This window comes from Equus quagga, unplaced genomic scaffold (assembly GCF_021613505.1).
Source record: "Equus quagga isolate Etosha38 unplaced genomic scaffold, UCLA_HA_Equagga_1.0 HiC_scaffold_41_RagTag, whole genome shotgun sequence".
Taxonomy (NCBI): Eukaryota; Metazoa; Chordata; class Mammalia; order Perissodactyla; family Equidae; genus Equus; species Equus quagga.
Genome location: NW_025793725.1, coordinates 17,712 through 38,131, shown reverse-complemented (window position 1 = coordinate 38,131; position 20,420 = coordinate 17,712). Strand labels below are relative to the sequence as shown.

At 44.0% G+C, this 20,420-nt stretch overlaps 1 protein-coding gene across 1 annotated transcript in view; it reads left to right on the top strand.

Moving 5' to 3' along the window:
* LOC124232269 (protein Shroom2-like) overlaps window positions 1-20,420 on the top strand; it is a gene marked incomplete at its 3' end in the record, with an annotated part of 67,510 nt that overhangs the window by 31,953 nt on the left and 15,137 nt on the right. Inside the window, 1 exon segment of the mRNA XM_046649235.1 lies at window positions 19,095-19,787. Coding sequence (XP_046505191.1) covers window positions 19,095-19,787 — 693 coding nt within the window.

Sequence of the window (20,420 nt, the reverse complement as noted above, 5' to 3'; positions counted from 1 at the left end):
GTGGCGGTTCCCCAATAAAACCCTGCAGAAGAGCTTTGCCAGCCTTCAGATTTGGTTGAGGGATGTAAGGGATGGTCTTTAGTGGGTGAGCTTCCTGGACTAGGAATGGGGGGACCTGCATGGTGGTCAGTCTGGATATTTTCAAAGAAGCTTTTTAAATGATTTTCCTGCAGCATGATATCCATTTCTCCTGTCACTTCATTTACTTTTCTCTTGTTTGGTTAACTTTGGGAGTTTGCATTGTTCACCCCAGTAGAGGTGGCCATGCCTCGTTCACAGTGTGAGAGTATAAGAGAGTGCAGGATGGTATAAGCACTGGCTCCTGTGTGATGTTCTGACTTGTAGGGACAGCATGGGGTAGGTAGGGCATCCTTGACCATAAGGGCCAGTCATGGGGCTCAAGACAGATGAAATGATTCAGGAAAGATGTGAGGCTTCACCAAGACTGCCTGAGAGGCTAGGAGGAAGAGTTCTTTTGGAAGGAGGGTATGCTAGGATGCTCATTTTGTTCTCTTCCCCTCTTATTTGTGGGCTTCTTCAAGGGCACAAATGTTCTGTGTCAATTAAAGGCAAATTTGTATGCAATTTGTAATGAATATTTACCATATGAGGTCTTAATAGTGTTAACACAGCACGAGCTATGAAAAGCTTTGAGCGTTGTATATGCCCTGATAATGATGCCTTGTTCTAGGAAGCATTCATATATGGAAACCCAATTATAAACCTTATTATTATATAAGTGCCTTCTCTTTAGAAATAATTCATTGAGAGTCTCCTTTAAAAATGGATTCCTCAAGCACAATCAGCACCCAGATCTTGATTTCCAATGTCTGTCTCTAATAGAAGGATCCAGGCCTCCTTAGAGAAATGGCTGAGTCTGGGGCTGGGACAGGGAATATACAGAATGAGGCTGGAGCATCCCATAGTGCCAAAAAGTAAGGAAGTACTAACAAAACCAAACATGATGCAACAATGAGGATATGTCAAAGGGACATGGGAGCCAACTTAAAGAGCTGGAACAATTTAAGCAACAGAATAGTGTTGGATTATAACCTAATATATAAAATAAATATCTTTAAGTCCCTACTGATACACATCAATGATTGAGTTAGTTAATAAGTGGGGGAGAAGAAACAAATCTCCTGTGCATAAAAATTCCAAAGATGTTATGTTGATCCTTTGCCCTCAAGGGGATAGAGCAGAACTCCTGGTTCCTTAAATATGGACTACATGTAGTATTTCCTTTCAAAGAAGGAAGATTGAAAAGGTGGAGAGAAAGAGTGATATGGCGATGGAGAAACTGACATACACTAACCCAATCAAGTGATCAGCAGAGATAAGTCATATTGATGGCATGATCCTTGATGTCATGTGAGAATGGTGCTTCACCTTTGTGGTCTCCCCCAAAATCCATAACTCCAGTCTAATCATGACAAAAACATCAGACAAATCCCACTTGAGGGACATTCTACAAAATGGCTTGAACGGTACTTCTCAAAACTGTCAAGCGCGTCAAAAACAAGGAAAGTCTAGGGCCAGCTCTGTGGCCTAGTGGTTGAGTTCGGCATACTCTAGTGGTACCTGGTTCAGTTCCCTGGCATGGGCTTAACACCACTTGTCAGCAGCCATGCTGTAGTGGTGACTCACATAGAAAATAGAGGAAGATTGGTACAGGTGTTAGCTCAGGGGTAACCTTCCTCAAGCAAAAAGAGGAAGATTGGCAACAAATGTTGACTAAGGACGAATCTTCCTCAGTGAAAACAAAAACACAAGGAAAGTCTGAGAAGCTGTCACCTGAGCAGGAGGAGCCTAAGGATGTGTGATGACTGAATGCATTGTAGTACTGTGGGTGGGGTTCTGGAACAGAAAAGAGACATTAAGTGAAAAGGAAATCTGAATAAAATGTGGACTTAGTTAATATTACTGTGCCCAAGTTTGATTCATTAATTGGGACAAGTGTACCCTAGTGATGTAAGATGCTAACAAGAGGGGAAACTGGGTAAAGGGTATATGGGAACTGTTTCCTACTGTCACAATTTTTCTGTGAATATAAAACTACTCTAAAATAAAGTGTTTATTTAAAATTGTATTCTTATAATGCGTTATTGAGTTACTCAACTTGTAAATATTAGGAACCCACCTTTTGAGCAGTAAGTGTGATGAACTGTCTAGTCAGCCACCAGGTTCTTACTGGGTACGTGTTACATGGACAGCCTTGCACTGCACACTGAGCATTAAGGGTGTGGAGATGAGCTGGGGTGCATGGCACCCTCTCTTGATGATGGGATCATGTACTTGGTAAAATAACATGTGGAGATGAAAAGTAGGAGAAAGAATATGGGCTTTGGAGTCAAAGACACAGGGTCAAATCCTCATTCTCCTTTACAGTGTGATTGTATCAGGCCACCTAAGCCTACTAGTAACTTCACGTTCCTGGATGATGGGATGTCCATGGCAGCCTTCCTTGCAGAGTTATTTAAATGCTTAATTGACATAACATTAATGTGTCAGCACAGTGCCTAAGATCAAGCAGGTGTGGAAAAAAAATGAAAATTGCTCTTACTGAAATAACATTAATACAGGAGATGCTGCAATGTAGTCTGTGTTATTTGGTCAAATGAGCAAGAGTTGGAAGTAGAGGAGGTTGATAGAAGCAAGTGGCAAGAGAAAGTCCATTCTGAAGGGTAAGTGTGGGACTGGGGAGGATGGGAGCTCTCCCTATGGGCAGGGGCTGTTAGGAACACTGGTTGGAGGGCTGCTTCCCATGGGGGACATGAGGGCTGCTAGGAGTGGAGTGGGGCGGAGGGACTTTAAACACACATCATTGTGAAGTGACAATTCGGTACGTCAGGATAAGCCTCCAACTCTTTTGTCTTCCTCACTGAATGCCTTGTACAGTGTAAAGCTTCCAGAAACACTTCATTAGTCATTTGGTGGATTGCATTCCCAATGAGTGTGTACTAAACCCAATCTCTATCTTTTAAATACAGATAGATGTAAAATAAGCTATTGAATGTGGTAATTTTTTAAAACTAAATCTGACTTTATAATGATTGTGGATTTGAACCATTTATCCTGCACATTGTATGATTATCTAGCATACTTAAATAGATAAAGCTGCATAAAATTTGTGCAGTAGGCTTTTCTATATTTCCCCCTTGTAAATTATAAAAAGGAAGACATCCAAACCTTCTGGGATTTAAAAGGGTAGGCCTTCAGGGGTCTAAGTACAGAAGCCTTGGGAAGGTTTCCCCTGAGGTCAGGAGTTGGCAGTGAAGTAGCATGAAATACAAGACAGCTTTGAGTCACGGAGGTTAGAGTTGACAGATCCTGCGTGAACTTGTCCATCATGAGGCAGCAGGCACAGACAGGCTGTTGTGAGCATGGCTTTGAGACTCCTCTGTGCTGGAGGCAGCAAGACACAGGGGCTGCGGCAGAGCCGGGCTGCAGGTCTCTGATGGAAGCACAGTGCTGGGTTCGAAGCATCCGCCGTGTTGAGGTGGCAAATGGAGAGCCAGTACAAGACCTCTGTGTTCATTTTTTTAGGGCATCCTATCCTATCCTTTGGTTTCCTAACACCCTTGCTATTTGCTGGGGTTTGTAGTTCTGAATGCCTCCTTTGTTCTCCTGTCTTGAAGAGCAGGTTGTCAGCTCGCAGTGCAGGGGGGAGATCTGGGGACATCTGCAGACATTCTCCTTCTTTAGTTATTGTTCTGCCTGAAGATGACAAATAATGCAAATCTGGTGCAGATTCTAGCTTGAGCCTTGCATGTGTGCACGTATACGTGTGGGCATGCATGCCAGGGCTGTGTGTGTGCTTGTAGCCCCATGCTGTTTTCGCAGCTTTGATTTTCGCAGCTGGCTCTAAGCGCATTGAAACCAGAAGGCAGTGGCTCTCCATACTGCATCCTGGTTTGCAAGCTGCAACGCTGGTGGGGCTGGCAGCCCTTGGTACGTGGAGGCTGCTTTGTGGGAGATCTGCAGACCTCCTTCTCTGAGAAAGAGCTGCCCAGGGAGGCTGGCTTGGGACGTAAGCACTGCATGAAGATCTGTTTTCCTTGCTGTGCCTCTGCTTTTTCCACAGCAGTAAGAAGTAAGCATTTTTCACAACTGAGGCATTGAATGTGGATGTTAATAGGAAATGGTGAGTTGGCCACACCAAAAGGAAAAAAAGAACTGTAAAATCAGGTATGTGTGTTTAGTTATGAAAAAATGCTCTGTGGATAAATGCACACAGAGCCTTCTAATTGCAATGAAAGAATGTCAGTGGAAAGAGATCAGTGTGGAATCAGTGTGGTTCTGAACATTTTCCAGTTTTGGATTTTGCTCTCTCTGGTGTGATTGTGACAATTTTGAGACATGCTATTTCTTTACAGATTTTTCCTCTACATGTGCTTTGGGGTGTTTCTTTGCCTTTTACATTGTGATTAAAAAAAAAAAAAAAACAGATTGTTATTAACTTTGGCCGTATTTCTAAATGATTGAAATGGCTTTGCTTTACTAAAGGATATTTTGTGTGTATGGAGGGAGGATGCCATTTTCCAGGCAAATTGCTACATATATATTTGTACACGTGCATGCACACACACAGACTGACTTTTTGGCATTCTCTGACTCACATGGCTAGGAATCATTTTAAAGTGCATGTTTAGTGGTCATGCTAGGTGAAAGGCAAAAAGGAAAATGAGTTTGAAAAAAGGTTTTCAGAAATCTTCCTGGCAGCATTTTATATCAAGCTACTTAACGCATTGTCAGAAGATGTATAGAATGAATAGATGAAAAATATTGTAATATGTCGTATAAAATAACTGAAGATTTGGTACAGATGTGATGAATGGCTGACATATTTCTTTTCCTTATAAAGCAGAATCTTTGACGGCGTATACTATAAATATTTTTTATGATTATGTTGCAAACAAGTATTCCATGGAATGTAGAAAGAGGGACTTTTCTATGCTTGCTTTTGTCATGCATAGTGGAAAAAACATTTTACGCTTTCTGTCTCTCTCTCTCACCAGCTCGTGCCCCGCCCCTCACCCCACACACACACCTTCAGGAAAAATATTTTGGGCTATTCTCTTACATAGATGCATGAACAAGACACACACAATTTCTACAAAAGAGTACTAGAAATAACCATACATGTTGGTGTTGACCACACTGGTTGCATAAGGCCTACACTGCCAGCTGGAGTAACAGCTGACTGTGGAAAGTGTACACTAACTGCCACTTGTTTTGTATGGACTGGCTGCTCCCTCAGAGTCCATTTGGGCATTTGAAGGTTGGGGAAGCTAATATTTTGTGTGGTGTTTAGGATGCATTTTCTTTACTCTGACTACCTTTAATTCTTTACCTCTTATGTGCATTAACATTTAAGAAGATCAGGGTGGTGAAGCCATTTAAACAAGAGCTGGTATTTTGTGTCCACTGGATCAAGAGTCTTTCCCCAGTCGCTGGACACTTGTGTTTTCTAGCTGGCTTTCCCTCCAGTGGGTTAGATAGTCAGGTCATTTCTGGGAGCCTTGTAGACATCCTTGGATGTCTGAAGAGATCCTAGTTTTTCACCTTTAAAAAGTATTTGCACAATCCTTTGTGTTAATTCCTTAAAGTTGACAAAATCTTTTCACATCTGTATCTTGGGCCTCACAACGTGTATCCGTCTTCATTTTACCATTAAGCAAACTGAGGCTTAAGTGACTGGATTCACACAGCTAGTTAATGGAGGGGTCCTTGCATGCAGTATGGCTTGTTTTTAATCTGGTGGGTTCCTGCTAACTCCTACCACCTCTGATTTTGAGAGATCCTACAGATAAGCATGCCCTGAATGTAGACCTGGTACAAGATGCCACACCTGTTGTCATAGTAACATTCTTGTTCCATGTCTAGTGTGCCCACAATGCAGTGAGAAGGAGTTCCAGTGTGGGCTTCCAGGGCTGGTGTAGTACAAAGAACCCCTAACCAGGCTGAGAGACTGGGGACACAGGTTCTAAGCCGGTGTGGAGGTGACCCCTTGTTTCTGTGTCCATAAAATGAGTTTAGATTAAATGGCTTTTAAGGTTTCTTTCATCTATAATACTTTTTAACTCTCAGGGAGAGAAGCCAGGGACTTGAATTCCCATTGAAAATCACGTGTCCTGCCCCATTGTTTTGTTGTACTGATTGGCTGTCAACATTCATATGAATGAAGATATTTAAGTATATATGAGACACACATGTGTAATATCTTCGAGATTTGTTTACAAATAAAATGAGCTCTTGTCAGCAGACTCACTGGTCTGCCTCTGGGGCTTTGTTGACTCACTGGGAGTGCCCTTAACAGTTAAGCCTGCTTAGGTGTTCTGTGGGAAAGCCTCATAAAATCAGCTGCTAACAAATGAAGTACTCTCGGGTATAGCTTGCATGAAATTTGGGTCCGTAAACATGCTTGGAGGCCGTTAAAGGTGGAATAACTGGAAATTCTACGAAGGTGTTTAACATTTATATATGCCAAAATTCATATATATATATGTGTATACATACACTCATATATACGTATATTACAGACATTTTATATAGTAATAAAGTCTATAAAGTAAATCTTTGTGTACAATAAATATCTGAAGCCTATTGGGTAAATAATCGATTTCCAAATATGATTCAGCTGAGAAACAATAATCAAACAATCTGAGATGTGGGATTTTCAGAATTGGGGTCACATGATTGTGATCAAAGGAAGACAGCTGAAGCAAATGATTTCCGTTTAATTTATGGAGATGATATGCTATTCTAACTGTATTTTAATGTCTTTTCCCACAGGGTTGCCCAAAATTGAAAATGGCTCCTTATTTTGTAAGTTTGATGTTTTTGAGAGCCACAGCTTATACTCATTTGGGATTATAGCTTCCTAGACTGTGGTCTAGAGTTTTTAATCACATTTCCTTTTTAAAAAATCTATTTTACTAATTAACATACTTTTGTATAAAAATATGTGGAAGTTGTGGAAAGCAGAACAAAAATGTTAAACATCACCCTCTACCTCAGTGTCCAGAGACACCACAGTGGATTGTTGAATTGTCCCCACTTTGGAGTCCTCTTTCAGTGCAAATATTAATTTGCATGTGTGATCATACTGCACATACCGTACGTACCTGCTTTTTTCTCCCCTCTTGTATGTGTATGCTGCATGGCATTCTAAGATCTGACTGCTCACTAAAGATACTGCAGACTTTCAGCATTGTTTCCGGTCCTTCACAGTTGTAAGTAAAACCACAGCGAACATCTTATAATGAAATATTTCTGCTCTTCCAGGCTAATTTCCTTAGGATAAAATTCTAGACATGGAATTGCTAAGCAGGCTTTTGGGAAATATCCCCAAGTTGCTCTCCATAAAGAGTATACTATTTAAAGGCAACCACCAATGGCCTGGTACAGTCCTGCTTCTCCATATTAGTTGTTTTAAAAATTCCATGATGTGGTAGCCAAAAAAGTTTTTAACTTGCATTTCCTTGGTTATTAGCAAAGTTGAACTTTTGTGTGTATTGTCTGGCCATTTGTATTTTTTCCTTTGTGCTTTAGTGTTCACATCTTGTATTTGTTTTTGTCTTGAGGGTAGCTTTTGTATCTGGGTTATTGTTATTTAGGTTGCAAATAGATCTCCAAAGTATGTTGTATTCTTTTCAAACATTTATGGTTGGTTACAGTTTGTTCGTTTGTTTTTTGGTGAGGAAGATTGGCCCTGAGCTAACGTCTATGCTCTTCTTCCTCTCTTTTGGCTTGATGAGCAGTGTGCAGGTCCACGCCTGGGATTCAAACCCGCAAACCTTGGACTATTGAAGCAGAGTGCACAAACTTAACGACGATGCCACTGGGCCAGCCCCTCCAGTGTTTTTTTTTAAACATACTACTATGTTTAATTGTCATGTCATTGCCCTTGCACCTGATGGCTTCATGCAGTCCATTCCATGTTCTGCTTGGCCCCTGGCTCCTGGTAGCTGTATGCTGTTGTTAGCATTTGTGCTGCAGAAATCCTGACCTGGGGCTTTGTGGGCATGAATGCCCTGTGATGTGTAGACCGTCATCTGAAATACTCTCCAATGTGATGCAAAGAAGATAAAACTGCTAGGGAAGAGAGGAAATGAGAGATTTAGGTGAATGTTTCACGTCATATTATTGCAGTGAGAAGGCAAGAGTAAGAAGACTAGCATCTCAATCCTCAGTCAGGTTAGCAGGTGAATCACTTAGGCTCATGGGTGTCACTGTTCTTGAGATGGGCAAGATGGGTGTGTGGTGCTTGCACTGTTGCAAATGGAGGTTGTTAATAGAGTAGTCTGTGCTGAATAATCGAGAAGTGCCCAAATTGCCACAAACTCCCACTCATCCTACCTTCCTTTTTGTTCTGGTTGACAGGAATCCCAGGGTCACGTTGGAGCCACAGCTGTTGTGACTGCGTACATTCTAGGATTTGCTCATTTGAGTGCTTTTCCTTGCTGGCATCTCTCTATTTTTTGTTTATATTTTCTTTCACTGGGATATTCTTATGTTCATTTTAATGCTCCTATTATGTTTTCCTTTGAGCCACCTCAAACCATTTGATCTTTCATGGTATAAATATGTTGAAATAAAATAAATAGAGGCCATGTAACTATAGCTGTAAAAACATTCAAAGGAGTAAAGGACTTCTCAGTAACTAGTTAATATTTTTACCATGGTTGTCATTTTGTGGAAAAATTGAGTTACTTCAAAGTGCTCTTAATGGGCCAGTAAACCTAATCTAGGCTGTGAGGTTGGGTCTGTTTCTGCAGCAGTCATGGCAGTGCAGTGGTAAACTGGAGGAGGGGAGTCAGGAGTAGAGATGGGCTGTCCGCCTCTCATTTAAGATGAGTTGGGAGCATGGTCATCCCCCAAGGCTTTCTGCTCCAGCACATGGGACTTGTAAGGGTGTGTGTGTGTGTGTTTCTTTGCCCCTGTGTTTGAATTACCACTAGATCAGTAGAACTACGTTCTCAGTGGACAGGTCTTTAGGGTGACATCAGTGTATCATTTTACCGTATTTGTGTGGTTAGTTGCCATGCAGCCTGTGAAGTCCAATCAGGTACAGAGAGAACCTCCCTTAAAGGAACTTACGCTCTATTATTGGGGAAGATAATATAGCAATTTACCCTAGAGTAGGTGCTTAAACAACAGACACTTATTTTTCTCAGTTCTGGTGTCTGGAAGTCCAGGATCGAAGTGCCAGCCGATTCAGGTTGCGCTGAGACCCGTTTCCTGGTTTGCAGACAGCCGTCTTCTTGCTGTGTCCTTGTGTGGTGGAGAGCAGAGAGAGAGGGGGAGCTCTCTTATATCTCTTCTTATAAGGGCACTAATCCCATTCATGGGGCCTCCACTCTCATGACTTAATCACCCCCAAAGATCCTGCCACCTAATACCATCCCACTGGGGGTTAGGATTTAAAATATGAATTCTGTGGGGACACTGACATTTAGTCCATAACATAAGTGTGAATGGCTGTGATGCAGAGTCATGAGAAGGCCAAAGATCACCAGCCTTGCCTTGCCCTCCTCTTTTTCCCTCCTGCCTTGTCCCTTCTTCTTAAGTCCCTTCCTGTTACCTCACTGAGCCTTTGCTTTGTCAGGCACTCTGTTAGGCCCTGGAACACAGGGGTAGACAAAACAGAAGTGGGTGCTGTCAGTCTAGTCAGGAGGAGTGGTATTAAAAAAAAAGAACACAGATGAATTAAGTACAGTTTGGGGAAAAAGGGAGAGATTAAGTCGTGATGGGGGTTCAGAAGAAGGAAGGCTTATTTTTGTCAAGAGGAAGTGCTTCAGGGAAAATATTTTACTTCATTTGGATCTTAAACAACAGGAATGGTGTTCGTGGGGCAGATTCTGAAGAGTGGGACTCAAAGTGGAGATATGGGAACTGCAAGACATGTGTGACTGGAAAAGGCCTTTAGCTAAAACATATGGTGGGGGAACAGGGGCCACCGAGCAGTGGCAGGTGGTTTGGGGAGGGAGCCTGGAGGATCAAAGCATGCCCTCTGGCCTCGATATGGTGGTGGGAGTGCAGGTACACCCTGGCAGTTTTGGAGGAAAGGATGAAGCGTATCTACTTTTCATGCTAATTATGAGTAAAATGTGTTCGTGTCTGTGAATTTTAGTAAGTGGAGGGGAGAGGGAGATTGGAAATGCCCGCCATGGGTCATCCATCACACAAACACTTTATTTACCACTCTGGAAAAGTTACTGCAAGATGGCCTTACTGTCAGGAAATTTAACTTGCAAGAGTTGTAAACCCTCTAAATTGGTGAAATGGCGTGTTTTGCCACTATAATTTCAGTATGGTTTGATTTGTAGTTTTAAAGAATTTTAATCCTTTACATCTGCTGCATAAAGCTGGCCCGCCTAGCAGACTGGAACACAGTAATTTACAAGGGTTTCAAGCAGGGCCACAGTGACTGCCGTGGAGCAAGAGGGAACTTTCTGGGGCAGTGGAATCATTGTTAGACTTGATTGTGGTGGTGAATGCACAACTCTATACGTTTACCCAAACTCGTCAAACAGTACACCGCAAATCAGTGCATTTTTGATATGTAAATGGTACCTTGGTAAAACTGTGGCAGGATGTGGGGAAGAACAAAGGTGAAAATGTTCTGTAATGTGAAAACCTCCTTGATCCATAGCTAAATTTCTAGGAATTCAAACACATTTTTTAAGAACTGAAGTGGTTCAGAAGAAGGGTGTGTGGATGCAGTGACGAGAATTAAGGTGAAACCCAATTCATAGATTGCCTGTTACCTGGGCCCTAATGTGTGTAGCTTTTAAGGTTTTATCAACATATGATCATACTTAATAAACGTTACACAACCTAGATGCTCCTCAGACTATTATTGAAGTAAAGGAAATGTCAGCCGTAATAAAATAATACTTATCACAGTGAATCAGATCTCATTTTTCCTTTGAAGTATAATGACTTCAAGTGACAATTTGTGGAGCTCCACTTTGGTTCACACATGGACGGTCATGAGGCCATTGCTCCCACTGGCAGCTAAAAAGGGGCCAGAAGAGTTATAAAACCATAGCCTTAAAATCTCATCACATCCTCCCCCCATGTAAATAAAGTCCTTTCTCTATCCCTTATAATTCTTTTCATATCCTTCATGGTGCTTATAAAAATGAGCAATTACGTATGTTTGCGTTTTTAAATTGGTATCTACCGTGCCTTCTAGAACAGGGGTGAGCAAACTATGGCCCAGGGGCAAATCCATGGGGTTCTGGGTTTGAGAACCCTTTCTGGATGGAGGAGTGTGGGTTAGTCCCTCCAGGCCTGGTACCAGGGGACTCAGTTTTACCATTTTTCGGACAGTGATGATCTAGTTTGGAAGGGATATTCCAAGCCAAGGATTAAAACCTTAGGAGTAGCTTTCAATATCCAAATCAAATGGGTGAAAAAGGGAGAGATCAGGAATTGGGTAAGGGGGGTGTCATAAAGCAGAGATTCTCAAAGCTGGCTTGATATCCAGATTGCCAAGAAGGCTTTCTCTAAGATAACCAATTTGCAGGCATGCATTTCTCACTGGTCCCTACTTCTGCCCAGGCCTTGCTTTCTGATAGAGTAAGTTTGAGGAGAGCTTGGATTTGTGTGTCTAGAATTATCCCTGACATTCCTTCAGAGTACGCTTGAGAATTGGAGGTGTTGGTTGAGGAACAAGGTTGGCTATAATACAGAATGGTTGACTTTAAGTGTTGGATGCCTAGGGGTTGACGATATATGCTCTTCCATAGATTCAGTGGAAAGATTTTTCCTTAAGAAACTTTAAAACTGAAAAATAAAAATAAAACTTTGCCTTGTTTTTGTTCATTAGGTAGGCCTTACTCGGGGTGGGAGGGAGGTGAGAGGGTAAGGACAGAGTATGAAGAGGACTTGTGTATCTGCAACATATTTCTTTTTACAAATATTGGAAACAAATATGGAAAGAGTAACCTCATGCCTACAAGGGTAGAAATGTGTCTCATATTTGTTACATTTTTCTCTGTTCTTCCAGTTTGGGATGCTTCTTAAATGTACCCCTTTGCTTCTCTAGACAGCCTTTCAAACTGGTAATAGTAGTTTCCAATGCGGAAGGAGCTGTTGGGGTCAGAAAGCAGATGGAACTTTTTCCTGTCATCTCTCATCTATGGTTGGCGCTCTGTCCTGGTCAGATACTGCTTGACCCGTGCTGAGAGCGGGCCTGGCTGGCTCTGTGTGCAGCAGAGCCCAGGGATCCGAACGCTCATCGGAAGAGATGGCAGATCTCTGCTGGGGCTGTGGGGTCGCTTGGGGCGTACCTGAGGACGCTTTTCTGTCCTGCAGCTTCAGAAGACACATCATTTCCTGCCAGGTCATCTGGTCAAATTTGGAGGGTGCGCTCAGATTGCTATCTATGGCAGGCAGCTGAGCAACATGTTGCCCAGCCTTGCTTCCCCTGGAAATCTAGATCTGATCAGGTCAGCCAGTTGCAAAAAATTCTCGATCAGTATCAGGCTTGCCCATGCTTTGAACTTTGTGTGTCATGTATATTTTAGGAAAGCAAGTAAGACAGAATGTCAGAAGAAAACTTCACTAAGCATAAATCACGTGACATTATCATTTTTATTCCATCATCTGTGCCTCTGATTCTATTCTTCTGAAAAATAGTTTTGGAACAGAAACTGGTTTGGAGCTTCGATTAGCAGAGGAGATTTGCCTGATTTTGTCAAAGAGGATTTCTGAGTGTCACATCTTGGGCCCAAGAGTGAGGGTCTCCAGCCACAGAAATAGCAGAGGCCTGGAATAGATTCTGAAGACTCGTGGTCTGAAAACATAGAGTTGGATACTTGAGGGACTGTCACAGATTATAATCTCCAAATCTAGCTGTTTTCTGTTAGTGGACACTAGCCCCTCAGGAAACCTGTGCCTCTTTGTTTGATTTTGGATAGTCTGTGAGTGGAATCTCTCTTTTAATCTCTTCTCTCCACTTAACCACAGGTGACTTATTTGTCTCTCTAATTTGATTTCATTTCTGTTACATGCAAGTTTCTGCAAGCAAAAATAAAACCCAAGGAAGCAGCAAACATTTTTATCCATCTGTTAAGACATTGAAGAAATAACATTCATCCAATTTTCTGAAGTAATTACATTCCCCACCTGGCATCAGAATCACGGAAGAGAGTCTATTTGGTACTGGTGCAGGGAGAAAAGCTTTAGTGGAGACATTGCAGTAAAGAAATGAGTAAGTTAAGGATGATTCAGGGCTCCTACCCTCCCAAAAATTGGTTCTACAAGACACAAAATTGGAGCTGAACTTGTGGGCATAGCTTTCCCTTGTCATCACCAGCATATCTGTCTGTCCGTTTGGTAAGTATTGTTTGCATGCCTGGAAACTGGGATAGAAGGACAATCAGACAATCTCTACCCTGCAAGGACTCACCATCTCAGGGAGTCCCATGGTAGACTGGTGTTTCCAAGGTAAAGAGTGGTCGATGCCATTATTCTTGGATGTTCATGCTGTTTGAAATGTTTCTCATGTGTTTCTGTCTATTTATTAATGGATTAGTTGGTCTATAGTTGTTTGCCTCTCTTGGGCTCTCATGTTTTACCCGCCATCTCCTTTTGCGGTGCTCCTATGGGGTATCTGTACAGACAGAAGAGCCTTCTTCCTGTGCTTCTGCAGGCCATGTATAGCTCTTGGGAATTCCCTGGGGGAAGGGAAGATCAGTGGTGACACCAGGGGCTTTTTCAGGAAACTTGCACATGGAGTCCTGTGTGTCCGCTGTCTCTCCAGCCACCTGGCCCCTGTCCTAAGGCTTGGTAGCATCGTTGTTCTCCAGCATCGGACAGCCTGACTGGTGGTGTCCAGTGTCCACCTGGCTGAACAACAGATAGATTGTCTCTGATTTCTAATAAGTGATTCTACACTTTATACAATCACTGTTATTCACGCCTGCAACCAACAGAAGTGTGCTTTCTAAACAGTAATCTCAAACTGTGAATGTAGAACTCGAGAGTCATTCATGGAAGCCTAGCTCTGTTGCAAAGGCAGCACCTCTGGGTCCTGCTCTAGTTGTCCCAGGAGGTAATCTTGCTCTCTGCGAACAACTTAGGCCCTGCATCTTGGCTTTGCAACATGTGCTCTCAAGTATGATTCTCTCACCACCTCAGATACACCAGCCATGCTTTCCATTGCTGATCTCGACAGTATGCTAGTTTTGTGTATGGCAAAATTTCGTATTTTGTGTAATATTTAAATGAAAGGAGGAAACCCCCTCATGTTGTAATCCACTGGAAGCTTGTTGTCTCTCTCTCCCTCTCTCTTTGTGGTTAAAATGAGGTCGTTCTATTGCACAGAGTTCCGGTGGTGCCCTTTGTACCCACAAATGCCCTGGATTGGCCTGCTGCTGGGCTGCCCTTGCCCACTCAGAGGCCTGCGCCAGCTCCGCCTTCATGTGCTGTGAGGTGTTGGGGGCTTGGTGTCACAGAGGCCTGCGTTCGGATCTGCCCTACCACAGACCAGCCCTTCCCTGTCAGGTGCGCAACACGTCACCCGGCTGCTTGGAAACGCCACACAGATCCTACCATGCCAAGGGCTTTATCTGCCCCTACCTCGTACAGTGACCCCACATGGTGTGGCCTGTGATTTGCCCAGACAGGTGAGGACAGGCAGCGTCGTGAGGCACAGTCATATGCCCTACGTCACAGAGCTAGGATGTGACGCCGAGATTCAAAGTGTCTGCCCAGTGAAACCCCAAATCACATGTGGGCCGGTACTTTACAATGAACTCAGACACTAGAGTGCCTTAGGAGTAACAGCCTTGAGCGACAAATGTGTACACAAGTCAGAACTGGCCAGGTGTCCCTTTCCGATCATTTCCGACCCCGTAAGTCGTTAGGAAAGGAGGACCCTGTTGTGTGTGTTCCTGAAGTCATCCAAAGGGATTGGCAGTTGTCCTCTTTTCCTTGGTGAAGATGGTTATTACCCCTATTTACAAAGCAGTGGTGAACTACTGATTACAGACTAGTTCAGAAATGTTTAGTTATGTTGGAAATGTTCAGATGCAAGATTGTTTCACTGAGACACTAACTGCCTGCATTTCAAAAAGAAGAAATGCAGCTTCCCTCCTTACGTTGCTTACTGTGACTGAAAGCAGCAAATGCATTTATATTTCTAATGGATGTTCAAGGGACAGCATGACAGAGTGCACAGGAATAAATATTTGCCTGCAGGAGCCTAAAGAAGATGGCCTAGCTCCCTACCCTCCATTGAGGTGCTTACAGCCCAGTTATGAGAGTGGAGACTGGTGAACAGTGGTCATTGGAGAGGGTGACAAGTCATATGCTACGGGTGACTTGGAGGTAGGAAGACAGCAGGGCTGGCCGAGTTGAGGGCCTGTGTGATAAGGAGCCAACTTTGCAGAAGATGTGGAGGCAGGGAGTAGAAAATTGAGACCTGGAGAAATGCGTCCAGTGATGTCACAAGACTCGTCACAAACAGATGGAATCTGGAAATAAAACTGCCACCTCTCAGATAGGGAAACCATATTTAGACACTAGGCTGGCTATCTCCGTACCAAGATTAAAAATGTAGATTTAACTATTAGCAGCATTGATGGGATTTCAAGAACATTTGACATCTATAGATAGATCTCTCTCTCTATTTTTTGCCTACGGTGGTTTCTGTCCTATTGTAGGGTGTTTGCACTATTGTACAACATTTAACATGGGCTTTTCTCCAGGTTTTTTCTTATCAGATAGGTTTCATTTTGCAGTGCAGTCCTGTTGTAGACCGGTCCAGTGGAATGAGAACAGTGTGGCACTGGGTCCCAACCCCAAGGGGTCTGCAGGTCTCTGGGAGCCTCAGCTTAGAGCCTCCTTGTCCCTCTTCCTCCTGAGGCTTCACAGCAGCTGTCCCCTTGGTAACATGTCAAAAGCATGTTCTGCATGAGAACCGACAATCTCACCTATCTATCAGTTGCTAGGACTCTGGACTGCAGCTGTCTTTGTAATTTTCCGTTGTGTAGCTTGACTCACTGCTCCAGTGTATACCCAGATGTGTGTGCAGGGAGACGTTGAGTTGCTTTTGCTGGCAAGTCCTTAGGTCATCTCATTTTCTTGCACTTTCTGTCTCTGGATCTTGCTATCACCATTGACTTTATCATTGAAAACACAAAAAAGATATATACAAAAATAGACACACATAGATACACATTTACAACATAGACACATGCAACATACATGATACAGATACACATAAACACACAATCATCCACATTCTCTACAAAATTGTCACTTGAAACCTGTTAGAAACACAGATTGGAATATGACCCTAGCATAACCCCAAATTCCTGTTTTTGGCCCTTTTCTGTGTGTACGTGACTCTGATTTCCTGAATTCTTATCAACTGGGATAATAAACACGTTAGTGCTGTGTGGCTTTGACTTTGCAAGTTTGAGGGAGGTGGTCAAGGAAAAATAGGGCATGGGGAACAAACTTGGTCCAGAAATTGCTGTGCTAATGTCAGTCTAACTAAAGTTAAATGTTGGGAGTGTGGTGAACTACACTTCTAGAATGAGAAGTGACCATGCACTGGGCACCACTCCCCTAGAGAACAGAGTGCCCTCAAATCCTGCAAAGGACTGATGCCCATTAGGAAGACAGGAAGGGCCCTGGGCACCTTCTGCCTTAGAGAGAAGCCAGGAGCCGACTTGTCCAGCAGGACTTCTGCTCTGAGTCCTTGTTTACTTCTCAGTGGGGCTTTACTCTCACTGGTGAATCTCTTCCATTTCTGGGTAGATCTGAGAGCAGTCCTGTCTGAGGTACTTGTAGATAAAACTCCTTTTTAATTAACATATTAAATGTGAATTCAGATGGCCCAAAGGCACTTATGTTTTAAGAATAAATTGTAGTTCACTTAATCCTCTGGTTCTAAGGTGGTAGATATTTATTAAGTAACAGTTTCTAGGTGCTTTCATGTGGATCTGTGGATGTTAGGTTTCAAGAGTTTTAGTAGGAGGAAAAAAAGGTCAAGTGTGCCTCATCTCTTTGAAATGAAATATTGGGGAGCCATTCGTGAATTAACGTGTATTAGATTTCACTGTCATAAGAAGCACAATGGCTTATATGGGCAACAAGAGGGCATTCACTCTTCCAGGGCAGGCCACAGGTATTAGGGAGTGACAGGACATCTGAGCTGTGAGTTACACTTATCAGAATGGGCTGTTAATTTGACAGTGTTTAAATGCCATTAAGTGGTATTTCCTAACCAATCAGCTGCTTGACTGTGCGTTGCTCTCTAAACCCTCCATTGCCATGTTCTGGTTATTTTGATAACTTGTAGTTTCTCTTAGTGTGTACCTAAAGCACATTTTAAAGAAATGCTTAATATTTTCTTAAGCTCTTATGCTTGGCTGTTTTGTCACAGCTTGTTCTCTAAGCTTAGGCTGTGTCTTCAGCCTCCTAGAAGCAGAGAACAAACCTGTCCTCTTTCAGGGTCCCAGCAGTACTTGAGCACGCTGTCCTCTTCCAGATGCTGAGGACTTCCAGAAGGCTTCGGGGCAGGGTCTGGCTGTCTCTCTGCTCTCCGTAGTGCAGGGTGGGGAGTGCAGCCCCAGCTGGCTGACAGTGGGGAGGGGGAGGGAGTTGGCCTGGTCTGGATTCTACTCTAGAGCATCCATTGAACGTGGAGGGGACCTTTCTCCTGAGGCCATAGCAAGAGGGACATGCACAGGCCTCTCAACTCACAGTGCAGTGGCCTGGGTGGAGTTGGGACATCTGTAACACTCGGGCCAGGTATCATGTCCCAGGAGGCAGGCAGAGCACCTTTTGGGCCCCAAGGGGGCGCTAGGCATCTGGGGGAAGTTCTTCTATTCAGCTTGTTAATTCTTCGGTTCCATCTCTTACCAGCACATGTGCTCCACTTGCTCGTCCTCCGTCTGCTGCCCTTGTCAGGATCTACAACTCAGAGGTTGTCTTCTCAACAGAAAATGGCTCTTCCCTTGAGTGGAAGAGTCCATCAGAGGCTCGTTTGATTACTCTGTCAGGTCGGAAGAAGCAGTGTGTCAGCAAAGACATGGATGGCTGATTTGCTGCAAGATTTTTTTTTTGAGATTGGCACCTGAGCTAACAACTGTTGCCAATCTTTTTTTTTTTTTTTCCTGCTTTTTCTCCCCAAATCGCCCAGTACATAGTTGTACACTTTAGATGTGGGTCCTTCTAGTTGTGGCATGTGGGACGCCACCTCAACGTGGCCTGACGAGTGGTGCCATATCCACACCCAGGATCTGCACCAGCGAAACCCTGGGCCACTGCAGTGGAGTGCAAGAACTTAATCACTCAGCCACGAGGCCAGCCCCCTGCTGCAAGTTGACAGTAGTGAGCTCATGAGCTGTAGCTGTGGCACAGATAAACATGTATGTGAAGCATGCACTTTTGTTTGCTGGGCATGTCTGTGTGTATGCATATGCATAGAAACAGACATCTGTATGTATTGTGGAGAGATGGAGAGGGGTACTGGCAGGGAAGGATCAGTGAGTGACTGCAGCCTCCAAAGGAAACAGTCTGTGTTTCTCATTTTTAATAATATACTACTGATTTTAAAGGTTTTATTAGTAAATTGATTTGTGACCCATCTTAGAAAGTTCTATTTGTTTGTATATGGCAATTTCCTGAAATAAGCCACATAAAAATATTGTTGCAATGTGGCGTAAATATTTTTGAATATAGCCTTATATGAAAATTTTAACATTGTTTTTTAAAAATATTTGTGTAAATTTGTTTTTTGCCCCCAAATGCACTTTGTGTGAAGGTGAAAGTATGTGTGTATCTGTGTGTGCATGTGTTTTTAATACCTCACTTCCTATGATGTGACCCGCCAATTTGTAGCCTAATGTGGTCCAGTATGTGTTTGGATTAGAGCCCTTGCATTAGAAATTGTGGTGGGGAGATGTATGGGAGAACGTATATGGATTTAATCCTTAAAATGGTTTAAGGAGATTATCAAGATCTCAGTCTAGCCCTGTTTAATGAGAAGATGTTAATTGGAATCATTTACCTGTTTTTATTCATTCTTCCTCTAGACAAGAAGATGCCCAGTGTTGAGAAGGCAGTCCAGGAACCCAGTGGATCCTGCCCCAGGGTCCTGAGCCATCTCACACCTGGGGAGCTCCAGAGGCACCCCTCAAGGGCTGTGGCCACCTGGGGACCCTTCCTTGCAGTTACAGATACTCAGAGGACACGGTGCCCACAGCCCCACCACTGCTGCTTGGCCTGGGACCCCAAACGCAGGGCACCCCTGCGGCTCTGCCAGCTCAGGGGCAGGACCTGCCATTCATGAGTGTTGTGCAGCTCACCAAAAGACCAGCCCTGCAGAGGCTGCCACTGCCTCAGTGCAAGCCCAGGCCGCTCAGGGTCCTGGCCCCGTCTACCTCTGCGGACGCATCTGTAGCCACCCTTCTGGGTGTACCTGAGGCCAGTCACATCAGCCAGCCCCTCTCCCTGTCATTTCCCATGGCCCTGGAGGTGTGTGTGGCCCACCTGTCCCTCTTCCACAGCCCCTCTGCCTTGGTGGAAGATGTGAGCAGTGCCCAGCCTGCAGATAGCCTGAAAGCTGCCACTGAGCACAATAAGCAGGATGTAGGTGAGTATACAGCCTGTCTGCAGTGGAAAGCCCTGCTCCAATCCCACTGCTGGCTCCTGCCGCCCACCACCATGGAGACTTCTCACTCCCCTTTGCCTCAGTTAGCACCCCAGAAGCTGACGGACAAGCCTCCCCTGCTCATCCAGGACAAGAATTCCACAAGGTACTGTCCAGGCGCGGTGGCCCTGGGCCTTCTTCCCCTCCTGCAAGCCCCCTTCCCACTGCGGGAGGTTTTCCATGCATCTTTCCTGGGCAGTGTAGACTGGCACCTTGCGTCTGCTCCAGACGGTGCACTTAAGTTGGTCCTGGGGACTAACCACGTTGGGGAGAACCCACAGCTCCAGAGTCAGCTGGAATTTTAACTGGGTGGGGCGGTGTCCTGTCCCACAGGGAGCAAGGGGGGTGTGAAGGCGGTGGTCGGGCATCCCCCGTCCCCTTCATCCAAGCCCAGCACATGTATATCTGCCTTGCCCACACTTATATCTGCACCCTGGGGCTGTGTTTTCCCTAAGCACCTGCTATTTGTAATCGGGATTACGTTTGACCCCAGCATGAGCCCTTCAGGCAAAATTGATGTTTGTCATAATATCCGATTCTTCTTCACTCCTTTTTCTAGATCTTTTTATGTGAAAAAGCTAAGCTGATATACCTTTTATTAAAGCAGAAGAAAAATCAATCGCATTTTGTGATGCTGTTGTCAAAATTTCAGGCATGGGATTGTCTGTCTTGCCTGTCGAGATGTTGGTGAATATCATCAGGCAGGCACTGGCCAGTCAAGAGCAGTGACCATTGAGCT